At 42.4% G+C, this 12953-nt stretch overlaps 1 protein-coding gene across 1 annotated transcript in view; it reads right to left on the bottom strand.

Moving 5' to 3' along the window:
• The window catches only part of UQCC1 (ubiquinol-cytochrome c reductase complex assembly factor 1), a 210568-nt gene that overhangs the window by 169113 nt on the left and 28502 nt on the right, over positions 1-12953 (bottom strand). The window contains exon 2 of the mRNA XM_089690642.1: positions 6637-6747. Coding sequence (XP_089546768.1) covers positions 6637-6747 — 111 coding nt within the window. The remainder of the gene's footprint in view (positions 1-6636; positions 6748-12953) is intronic.

A 12953-nucleotide genomic window follows, 5' to 3' on the forward strand; every position in this document is an offset into this window, starting at 1 on the left:
TATGCTTTAAGTATGCATGTTCAAATGCAGTTTATGGTATATACAGTTAAAAAAAAAATATGCAGGTATGCATGCAATAATGTAATACAATGCTGTAACTGTCCCACTTTCTAGAAGCGTATTGTTTCAAAGAACTGTGTCAAAATTAACTGCACATGGTTACAAACTAGGCAAGCCCATATGTATCAAACTCAGCCTGAATGCAGCCACCATGCTGCTTCCGTGCAGCTTAAATGTAAACTCCTGCAGATCAAATCCAAGCTACACTAGAAACTCAACTCCTTTAAGTGCACCAATACCCCTGCAGGGGTGTATCAAGAAACAGTTGTACAAGCCCCCCAGGATTATGCAGGTCAATGCAGTGTTAAATCATGTCCTGTCTGGTCATTCAACTCCCCAAGGAAATACTCAAACATCATCATCCAGCCATAGACTGCTCCGTGTCTCTGCTACCTCTGAGGAGCCTCACAGACTGCCATCTACATGGAACTACAAACACAAGATAAAATGGCTGCCCATCTAGTCACTGCCACCACTGCACAAGTGTAGGCTATAGAGAGCGCCCCCATGAGCTCTAGTGGCTGGAGGAGAAACTGCAGTCCAATAATCCTCTGAAGACACACAGAGCACGGTCTGGCCAGACCAAACAGCAAACTGCCCTCAGTGGCCACTGGGAGAATGACCAAACAGTCAGAAATACTGCAATTGTAAATTTACTATTCCCGCTGCAGGACTCTGAATCATAACAGGAGTCCATTCTTCACCCATCAGGGTGGACGCTGTCATGCAGACCTTTAAAAGGACTTGGTCCCCATAATGTGGGGCCACAGCCTTGACCTGTACAGCACCCTGCCGGAAAGCGCCTTGGTCACTATTATACTGCACAGGGTTCCATTATGCAGGGTCCAGCGCCGTAAGGCTGCATTACAGGCAAAACCTTCAGGTATGCTCCAAGAGCACATGCAACACTTCAATGACCATCCACCTTACAGACACTGGCAAAAAAACTGAAGTACTTCCTGTGTAGGAGGGGTTCTATAGGGGAGGACTTCCTCTCTGATTGGTCGGCCAGTGTCCATTCACCTATAGGTGGCATATAACTTACATAGTCAAGAATAGCCTGCTTTGTGTCCCGTGATGTAAGATAAAGAAAAACAAAAAATCAGGAAGGGGCAAATACTTTTTCACAGCACTGTAGTTGCTTGGCTCCTTTTTAACAACTTCCAGTCCAGACACTTTTACCCCCTTCCAGTCCAGGCCAATTTTCAGCTTTCAGCGCTATCACACTTTGAATGACAATTGCACGGTCATGCAACACTGTACCCATATGACTTTTTTAGCATTTTTTTGAGACAGATAAAGCTTTATTTTGGTGGTATTTATTCATCACTGGGATTTTTATATGTTTTGCTATATAAATGAAAATGTCCACAAATTTAGAAAAAAAGTGTGTTTCTTATAAAATTTTGCAAATAAATAATATTTCATCATAAATCTTGGCCAAAATGTATTCAGTTATCTTTTTAGTTCAAAAAAAAAATAACCCAAATTAGTTTAGAACCAAAAATTATAATTTCTTTAATTTTTTTTTTACATTTTTATATTATTTATGTTTTTTTTTTCTACATACTGTCATCCTATCAGTACAGTGTCACCATAGTGACACTGTAGTACTTGTGGGGGGTGATGAAGATTTTTTTTTTTATTTTTTTTTACACTTTTTTTTTTTTTTTTTTACACTGACTGCTTTTACACCCATAAAGGCTGTAAAAGCAATCATTTCTCCTTCTCTCTGGCTGCATTCTTGCAGCCATTGAGAACTACTGTGTGAGCTGTGATTGGTCACAGCTTATCACATGGTACAAGGCTGCTGTGAATAGCCTTGTACCATGTGATCTCTGTGATCATTCACAGATTTCACACGTAGTAAGCAATGATGTCAGAAAAGACATCTTGCTTACTACTCTGCATGTGATCACTGATTGGCCAATCAGTGATCACATGATCGGGACCTCGCATAGAGGTCCCGTACGACGATCAGTGTTCCACTGTGTCTGGAGGACACAGCAGGCACCGGATCGCGGTGCTGCACGCTCCCAGGGAGCACACACAGTCCATAATGGCAGGCGCCGTTTATGAATGGCAACCTGCCCCTGAACTGCCACCGTCCGGCCGTTTATATATACAGCGGCCGGACGGCTATTGGTTAAATCATAATGATAACATAAATCACCCAAATGGCCATGATCAAAAGTTTACATACATGTTAAAATGTTTGGCCTTGATACAGGCACACAAGGTGTGCCACACACGTTAAAATGCCAATTAAAAGGTTAATATCCCACATCTGTGGCTTTTTAAATAGTGTCTGTGTATAAATAGTCAATAAGTTTGTTAGCTTTCACGTGGATGCACTGAGCAGGCTAGATACTGAACCATGGGGAGAAAAAAAGAACTGTCAAAAGCACTTCGTAACAAGGTAATGGAACATTATAAAGATGGAAAAGGATGTACACTCATCGGCCACTTTATTAGGTACACCTGTACAATTGCTTGGTAACACAAACTGCTAATCAGTCAATCACATGGCAGCAACTCAATGCATTTTGGCAAGTAGACATGGTGAAAACGACTTTCTGAAGTTCAAACTGAGTATCAGGATGCGCGGAAAAAAAGGGGATTTAAGTGACTTTGAACGTGGCATGGTTGTAGGTGTCAGACAGGTTGGTCTGAGTATTTCAAAAACTGCTGCTCTACTGGGATTTTCATTTACAACCATCTCTAGGACTTACAGAGAATATTCCGAAAAAGAGAAAATATCCAGTGAGTGGCAGTTGTGTGGACAAAAATGCCTTGTTGATGTCAGAGGAGAATGGGCAGACAGGTTCAAGGTGATAGAAAGGCAACAGTAACTCAAAATAACCACTTATTATAACCAAGGTATGCAGAATACCATCTCTGAACGCACATCACTTTGAAGCTTGAAGCAGATGGGCTACAGCAGTAGAAGACCACACCAGGTGCCAGGGTACCCATCTTCTGATGGTTACTTCTAGCAGGATAATGCACCATGTCACAAAGCTCAAATCATCTCAAGCTGGTTTCCTGAACATGGCAATGAGTCCACTGCACTCCAATGGCCTCCAGATCTCAATCCAATAGAGCACCTTTGAGATGTGGTGGAGCGGGAGATTCGCATCATGGATGTGCAGCCGACAAATCTGCAGCGACTGCTGCAGATTGCTTTAAAAAGGCCTGGATTGTTTCTTAGATACACAGAATATAACTGGTTACTAACATTTATAGGTAAAATTGATCCAGGAAATATCCGATCACCTCTTTGGGGATCAGGAAAAAATGTTTTTTCCCTGCAGGAGCAAACTGATTCATGCTTTGCTGTTTTTTTTTGCCTTCCTCTGGATCAGCTGTGGGTATAGGATTATAAATTTTTTTTTAATGATTGAACTGGATGGTCTTTTTTCATCCAGACTAGCATTAACCAGAAGCCATAGGCTCCTGCTGCCATCAGTCAAACTCCTGTGAGGAGGGAGCAGAAACGAGGCCTAAAGGTGAAGTGTGTATTTATTAATGCAGGCAGCACAGCTCAGGAGCGCACATGCACGGGTGCCTCCTTAGCACCTAGCTTTCTACACTGTAGCCTTTAGTATCACTTTAAAGTACTGGATCAAGAGAGCGAGCATGACAGTATTGGAACGAACAACCTCAGAAGGAGAGGTCAACAATGGCAGCCTCTCTTATGACCAGTTTACTTTAGCGTGTTCCTGAGAAGTAAAGGTCACTAAAAGCCTAATCAGAGATAAAATGAGCCACAATACATGTTATAAGACCATCACTGTCTTGGTACAGGCATGTTCACATGTGCTTCTTTTGGAAGAAGATTAGATTGTTCCCTGTTCATGTCAACAGCTGTTAAAGTGTTACTGAACCCATAACCCTGCATTCACTATATCTAGTCTCCCACAGTACATAGAAATGCAATTATTTTAGTAAATATAAACTGCTAAATACCTTTTCTCATCAGCAGTTAGAGCGGTCTTGTGACTGCTATCAGTGTCCAGCAGATCACTGGTTAAAGCTTGTAGGAGGAGTTTTCATTCTCCTCTGACTGTCCTATGAGGCTGCAAGACCCTGACCCTGTGTCTGGACAGCACCGATTGGCCCTGTTCTGATCACATGCACTCTTCCAAGGAGAAAAAAAACTCTCTAGCAATACACACTAAACTAAGCATGTGCAGATTGCCCCCAAGGCTCTGTTCTATCAGCAGATGGATTGGGGACAGCAGAAGGGGAGGATCAGAGAAGACAGGACCAAACATCCTTTTTTACACAATATGGAGGATTAACCCCTTAGGTTCCACAGCGAGTATAAGAAGCATGCTTTACTGCATATACAGACTGATTGTACTGTTGTGGGTTTAGTAACAATTTAAGCAAATTTATCAGATATACTGTAATTATTCTACCAAAACACTACATATCAGCATCCTACGTAGAAAAATGAAACTGAAGAGACCAAACTGAAATAGAGTTCTGTCCAGACTGTGTACTCCTGCCACAATTCCACAACCACCCTTTGATATGCCTTGTGGCAATTTCACAGTCAAGTTCTCTGTGGGGAACATTCACTACATTATGGCTATAAGCAGAAATCCAAGCTGTGATTGCCTTATTTATATATAGCCATTGCAGTTCTGCAGTACACAAGAGACATTTTGTATTTAGACCCAGAAGAGAGCTACTGTTGAGTGGCTCCAATGTGAATTGTGGCACTGTACAGTGGTCTACATCACCAGCTAAATCCACGACTGTAAATTCTTTTTTTTCTGCATGACCCAGAGTCTGACCTTGAAAAAAAATGCAAGATTACTGGATTGGCTGGTTCTGAACACCGCTGTCTTGAGTCCATCATAGAGAAGGCTACATGGCCTGGGCATGCATTGCCAGAATAATATGGCAAGAAAAGCCAACAGAGGAAAAAAGCTTACTGTATGCTTGTACAAGCCAGTCCTCAATCCTGGGGAAACTCTGCTCTAGGAATTTTTCAATTTTGCCCAACCCAACAAATAGCTTAAACACTTTTTTTGGAGAAGAGGGGAACCCAGTATGGAAGACTTATTGTTGTCTTTGTCCCCAGGACTGGCAAGATCCATCCTGTTTTTGACATGGTGATCACTGTCTTGGGACAGAGGGTGGGGGGATATCCACAATTACAGTTGTCGCTGAAACAGCAACAGAAAGACATTTCCAATGGAGACAACTGTGCCAGTGACAACTTGTAGAGCTTTCCTCTTTTTATTTGAGTAAATCTCCCCCATAGGCATTTAGAGGACTTAAGAAGCAGGAAGAAAAAAAAACAAAAAAAAAACAAACTGCCAGCACGTCCAGGAACAGCAGTGTTTTGGCAGAAAAAAAAAACCTGTGCCTAAATGCGTATTACCGCTGGGCGTATTTAGCGCTTGAGCTTCAATTCATTTCAGTGGCTGTTGATCCCCACTGAGCAAGGGAATGGCTGGTCCTTGTCCACTCTGCTTATGCAAAGTGGACATGGACACAGCCCACTGTCCTCTATGGGCGGTTCGATGTAAACGGACCACCTGTCCATTTATACTCAACTGCCATCCAATCCACTAGATGGATCAGGAATGGATCCCTATCTGTCTGTCTTTAGCAGATTGGATTGGATGCAGGTTGGTGTAAATGAACAAGTCTGTTTACATTCTCTGCACCATAGAAGATAATGGATGGTTGATCGAGTCCGCCTAAAAAACGGACAGGGGATAGGGGCCTTAAGTGTACACTGAGAGAGATCTCACACTTCTAAAGCTCATCATGCAAGTTAGAATCTGATTGTACAATCTCCTATAGGCTCACAAAAACTATGCATATTAGGAACTAACTAAACTATCCAATCCATTTGTATCCATTCAGATAGGCCCTTGCATTACATTTTTGGTGGATCTAAAGGAGATTGTGCAGATTGTAACATATGTGGTGAGCTTGAAGTAGAACCCAAAGGATGTCAAACATTTTATGCTAAATGTCTTTGAATACATAAAATATAATAATTAGCAATCCTATCTCTGTAGATATTTCCATGATTTCAAGTTCCTTGCACCCATGTGCATTCAAAATCAAACACAAGACTCTCAGAAACTACATTTCCCAGTGTCCTCTCCTCTGTTCTGTACTTGCACATTACTGATCTTGGGAAGTTACATATTGCAAGAACAAGCCTTCTTCCCTGGTTCTTTATGTGTACATAGCTTAGGATTTTCTATAAAAAAGAGAAGGCGGGTAAAAAATTGTCCCACACACAATACAAATCATAGACTGATGCAATTCATATGTGCGTTAGCATGCTGATCTGTACATTTGTGGCATTTATAAGCATCCCTGGGTGACAACTGTGGTCTTGTTAAGGTACTGTTGTCAGCTGGGGAAAGAAAGCAGATCTGGGCCACATAAATCATAGGAAATTCAGGAAAGCAGCCATCACAGAGTGAAAAGGGAAAGAAGGAAGGTAAAGAATATGGTAGGCAACAATGGGGAACAATAACAAATAGATTTATATGCACTTTCATTTGGTCATATCTCAGAATTCACTAATACACTTACCTGATGTCTGTCGTTACATGTCCTGTGCCAAAAAATCTGTGCTGTACTGGGACAGATTGCATTGCAGGCACCAATCTGTGCAATCTGTGAACTTATTCGTAACTGAAGAGTCTGAAAAATAAAAAACTCATCAGGTTATCCACCTTTTTGAACAACAGCAGCCAAAACAGTCCAAAGAAAAGACAGGCAGAACTTATTCTATTAGGTCACCATCTACAAAAAAAGGAAAAAACAAAAACAAATTCAAAATAGTAAAATCAATGACAAATACAAATGTTATTTCTTGATCCCATGAATGTTGGACAGAATCCATTCAGCCTGCTCATTTCTCCTAGATTGTAAATTCCAAGGAGCAGGGCCCTCCTATCCCTCTTGTATTGAACTGTATTGTCTCCCTTTATATTGTAAAGCGCTGAGCAAACTGTTGGCGCTATATAAATCCTGTATAATAATAATAATAATAATTTGCCACTACAAAATGAACCAAGATGCCTCAGATACCCCAAAGAAAAAAAATGTAGGTCTTGATCACATTTGTGGGCTATAATATAATGCATACATACATAAGTACACACTTAAGAAAGAATTCCATACTTTTCAGATTTATTAAGGTACCGCCATGAGTAGGGGACTTAACTGCAGAAAAAACACACGATATGAATATTTTAAGTGCCATGACCATGTTTTTACCAAACAGAATTCAGACTAAGCATATCAAATGTTCCCCTTTCCACTCACCATAAAATCCTTTTCTCCAATGTTCATTAAAGGACACCTGTAGGCAGGTGCCTACAAGGGGTATGTTGTGTGTTAACCAGCTAGACAGTCTGCCCAGGCTGGGAATGGGTCAAGCATGGGATGCAGGTTTCCCAGGCTTTTCGGGTCCTGCCTGCTTTCCCAGTCCAGATATAAATAGGAGGAAGGCAGGGCTCAGGGAAAAAAGCTGACACGGGATTGCTGGAGTAGGGCTGGTTCATCATGTGAATTATCAGAATTAGATGGCACAATGTATGGGCTTGCAACTTTTCAGGTACACTTGGGCAGTCACAGCGTAGATAGTTAAGGATTGAGACACTTAATACTATACCATTACCAAAATTCCAGTAAAGTTTGTTAAGTCTGGTCTGAAGTTACGCTAAAGAGATGCATGATGGTTTATCGCATTTGGAAAGAACAGGGCCTTTAAAGCACAGGTACAGATGCTAGGCCACTACAAAGGGTTACCTTGGTAGAAGGTGTGGAGGAAAAGTACAATTGCCATGGATAACCAAGAACTGGTGGAGAGAGGTTGGCAGCTTGTCAATAAGCATGTTACCTGACGTGGTGACAGGTCCTCTGATAGCTAGGGGGCCGTTTCTTAGCTCCCAACCTAGTGGTCAGTTCCTCCGAAAGTGTCTAGGACTGAACCCACAGCACGGAGACTCCGTAGCCTAGCCGCAAGGCATGGGAGGGTAGAAGTAGTTAATTTAGTGCATGCATCCAGTCCATGCTATGTGCATGTTGGGACCCCATTCTGTCACTGGGAGTAAGGTGACAGAGGTAAGCTGGATGGCTGGAGAGGGCACAGACTCAGCAGTGTCCATTCCAAATGAAACATGGAACCAGGAAAATGTGTAGTAATATGGGTCAGCTTATTTACAGAGGGACTCTGTACATTTAATTATTGCCTATGATATATGGCTCATCTATAAGTCGGGGTACAGCCATAATATTGACTTTCAGATGAATGTGGCCTTGCCTGGTTCCAGGCGTTGATGAGCACACACACTTGCAAAAGGTACCCCCATGTGCAGGGCACACGTTAGGCCACGCCTACACACTATACATTACATGCGAGTATATGGCTACAGAAGAATTGGACACTCATTTGCAAGCAGTAATACAATAGGAAGAGTAGCGAAAGGTGAAGTATGATGAGGCTGAAGCATTATGGCTGGAAATGCACATAGGGGTGCGTACTACAAAGGTAATCATTGGAGATTGTTATAGGCCTCCCAGTGTTAATGAGGAGGTGGAGACTCCGCTCCTTGCACACATCGAAACGGCTGCAAGGGCTGGGTGTCAGGGCAGGGCTGTGGAACGGACAGGTAGGCCTAGTGGCAGGGTAACGCACTGGCTGACGACAACCACCACCAACAGACCGAAGTCCCTCAGGGCGCGGAGTCTAAGTCCCAGGCTGCCCTTCACCAGGGCCCCTGATGGTGGGGATGGACTTGACGCAGCCAGGAACCAGGTCGCGGCCCCCGAGACACCCCGGCTGCGGTAATGGCCGCCGCCAATGGCGTGTAGCTGGTGAGAATGACAATAGCGTAGTCAGGAAAGCTGGGTCAACAACAACAGGACAAAACGGTACAGAACATTAGACAGAGAATCACAGGTCACGGGCCGGGTTCAGCAACGGAAGGTCAGATCGAAGGAAAACACAGAGAATGGTCTTAGTCACAAGCCGAGTCAGAATACCAGAAGAGTCACGAGCGTATACACAGAGCTGTAGCAAGACAAAGACACAAGACACAAGTGCAAAGAGCATGTGCAGATCCCAGGCTTATATGTACTCAGCCACACCCCTCTGGGGGATGGGCCTCAGAGACCTGAAGGCATAAAAGATTCCCATCATGCTCAGCAGAAATCCAAGATGGATGCCAGCACATGGAGTAACAATAACCTCTGGGAAAAGGTAGGACCTTGACATAAACAACAAGCACATACGAGAAAAATAAAAACGCTCAACTTTAAGAGAGGTGATTTTTCAAGGCTGAGAGCTGCTCTTCAAGACATAGACAGGGAGGGAATATTGTCATCGATGAACAAAACACAGAAATAGGAGTTCTTCAAAAAGACTATGTGAACACACTGCAAAATATATTCCCATGGGCAACAAGTTTGAAAGGCTAAAAATCAAACATATGTGGCTTACGGCCAAAAAGTTAAAAAAGCTATAAATAATAAGAAAAGAGCTTTTATTAAATATAAAAATGAAAGGAACGCTATCATCGTTTAAACTTTACAAAGAATGTAACAGAATATGCAAAAAGGAAATAAAGGCTGCAAAAATTGAAAACGAACGACAGTTTGCAAAAGATAGCAGGACAAACTCTAAAAAAATAATCAAATACATTAATAGTAAAAAGGTCCGGTCCAAGCATGTAGGCCCTTTACAAAATAATCTGTGTGTGACTGGGGACAAAGAAAAGGCACATTTATTAAATACCTTCTTCAGCTCTGTGTATACAAAGGAGCATGGGGGAGCTCTTGTCTATAATGGGCATGGTATTGACACAGCTACAGATGATCCACATTAGCTCACAACTGATATGATTTAGAAATATTTAAACAGAATACAGGTGAATAAAGTACCTGGACCGGATGGCATACACCCACGGATCCCTAAAGAATTGAGCTCTGTCATTTCAAAGCCATTGTTTCTAATTTTTAGGGACTCTTTAATGACTGGCATAGTACCACTGGATTGGTGTAAGGCCAATATGGTGCCTATATTTAAAAAGGGGTCATAATCTTTACCAAGTAATTATAGACCTGTTAGTTTAACTTCTATGGGCGGCAAAGTGGCTTAGTGGTTAGCACGTCTGCCTTGTCCTGACCATGGCGCCTCCTGCATGGAGTTTGCATGTTCTCTGCTTGCGTGGGTTTCCTCTGGGTGCTCCGGTTTCCTCCCACACTCCAAAGACATGCTGGTAGATTAATTGGATCCTGTCTAAACTGGCCCTAATATGTGTATGTATGAATGTAAATTAGGGACCTCAGATTGTACACCCCTTGAGGGTTAGGGACTGATGTGAATGTTCAGTATATATACAGTCATGGCCGAAATTGTTGGCACCCTTGATATTTCTCCAGGAAATCATGTATTTCTCACGAAACGTATTGCATTAACACATGTTTTGCTATACACATGTTTATTCCCTTTGTGTGTATTGGGACAAAACAAAAAAAGGGAGGAAAGAAAGCAAATTCGACATAATGTCACACAAACCTCCAAAAATGGGCTGGACAAAAGTATTGGCACCCTTTCACAACTGCGGATAAATAAGAATGTTACAAGCATGTGATGCTCCTGTAAACTCACCTGGGGCAAGTAACAGGTGTGGGCAATATAGAAATCACACCTGAAAGCAGATAAAAAGGAGAGACGTTCACTTAACCTTTGCATTGTGTGTCTGTCTGTGCCACACTAAGCATGGACAACAGAAAGAGGAGACGAGAACTGTCTGAGGACCTGAGAACCAAAATTGTGGCAAAATATCAACAATCTCAAGGTTACAAGTCCATCTCCAGAGAACTAGATTTGCCTTTGTCCACAGTGCGCAACATTATCAAGAAGTTTGCAACCCATGGCACTGTAGCTAATCTCCCTGGTCGTGGACGGATGAGGAAAATTGATGAAAGATTGCAACGCAGAATAGTCCGGATGGTGGATAAGCAGCCCCAAACATGTTCCAAAGACATTCAAGCTGTCCTGCAGGCTCAGGGAGCATCAGTGTCAGCGCGAACTATCCGTCGACATTTAAATGAAATGAAACGCTATGGCAGGAGACCCAGGAGGACCCCACTGCTGACACAGAGACATAAAAAAGCAAGACTACAGTTTGCCAAAATGTACTTGAGTAAGCCAAAAGCCTTCTGGGAAAACGTCTTGTGGACAGATGAGACCAAGATAGAGCTTTTCGGTAAAGCACATCATTCTACTGTTTACCGAAAACGGAATGAGGCCTACAAAGAACAAAACACAGTACCTACGGTAAAATATGGTGGAGGTTCAATGATGTTTTGGGGTTGTTTTGCTGCCTCTGGCACTGGGTGCCTTGACTGTGTGCAAGGCATCATGAAATCTGAGGATTACCAAAGGATTTTGGGTCGCACTGTAGGGCCCAGTGTCAGAAAGCTGGGTTTGCGTCCAAGATCCTGGGTCTTCCAGCAGGACAATGACCCCAAACATACGTCAAAAAGCACTCAGAAATGGATGGCAAAGAAGCGCTGGAGAGTTCTGAAGTGGCCAGCAATGAGCCCAGATCTAAATCCCATTGAACACCTGTGGAGAGATCTTAAAATTGCTGTTGGGAAAAGGTGTCCTTCCAATAAGAGAGACCTGGAGCTGTTTGCAAAGGAAGAGTGGTCCAAAATTCCGGGTGAGAGGTGTCAGAAGCTTATTGATGGTTATAGGAAGCGACTGATTTCAGTTATGTTTTCCAAAGGGTGTGCAACCAAATATTAAGTTAAGGGTGCCAATACTTTTGTCCAGCCCATTTTTGGGGTTTTGTGTGACATTATGTCATATTTGCTTTTCTGCCTCTGTTTTATATTTGTTCCAATACATACAAAGGGAATAAACATGTGTATAGCAAAACATGTGTTAATGCAATACCTTTTTTGTGTGAAATACTTGATTTTCAGGAAAAATATCAAGGGTGCCAACAATTTCGGCCATGACTGTATGTCAAGCGATGCGTAAATTGACAGCGCTATATAAGTACCTGAAATAAAAAAATAAATATAGTTGGGACGATACTGGAGAGTTTAAGAAAAGACCACATAGATGAGTTCTTGCTGGAAAAAATATTTTAAGCAACAGAAAGCATGGATTAATGAAAGACAGAAGTTGTCAAACAAATCTGATTTCTTTTTATGAGGAGGTGAGCAAAACTTTGGACAGAGGGGTGGTGGTGGACGTGGTATACTTGGACAGAGGGGTGGTGGTGGACGTGGTATACTTGGACAGAGGGGTGGTGGTGGTCATGGTATACTTGGATTTTGCTAAAGCGTTTGACATAGTTCCCCACACAAGGCTAATGTGTAAGGTAAAGTCTACAGGCTTGGAAAAATCTGTATGTAAATGGATAGAAAACTGGCTAAAAGCTTGTATTCAGAGAGTAGTGGTTAACGATTCATAGTCTGAATGGTCTAGGGGTGTCAGTGGTGTACCCGAAGGTTCAGTGTTGGGACCCTTACTTTTTAATATATTTATAAACGATATAGGGTCTGGGATTAAAAATCCCATTTCAGTCTTTGCAGATGACACCAAGCTGAGCAGTGGAATAATGTCCTTACAGGATGTCTCCAACTTACAAACCAACCTCAATGCACTGTTAATTGGGCAACTATGTGGCAAATGAGGTTTAATGTTGATAAATGTAAGGTTCTGCACTTGGGGGCTAAGAATATGCATGCATCATACATACTAGGGGGGGTACAACTGGGGGAGTCAATGGTGGAGAAGGATCTGGGAGTTCTGGTAGATCACAAGCTTAATAATGGCTTGCAATGCCAAGCTGCGGTTTCTAAAGCGAGCAAAATCCTCT

This window comes from Staurois parvus, unplaced genomic scaffold, assembly GCF_062004578.1.
Source record: "Staurois parvus isolate SC_StPar_1 unplaced genomic scaffold, SC_StPar_1.0 ptg000538l, whole genome shotgun sequence".
NCBI classification, from domain to species: Eukaryota; Metazoa; Chordata; class Amphibia; order Anura; family Ranidae; genus Staurois; species Staurois parvus.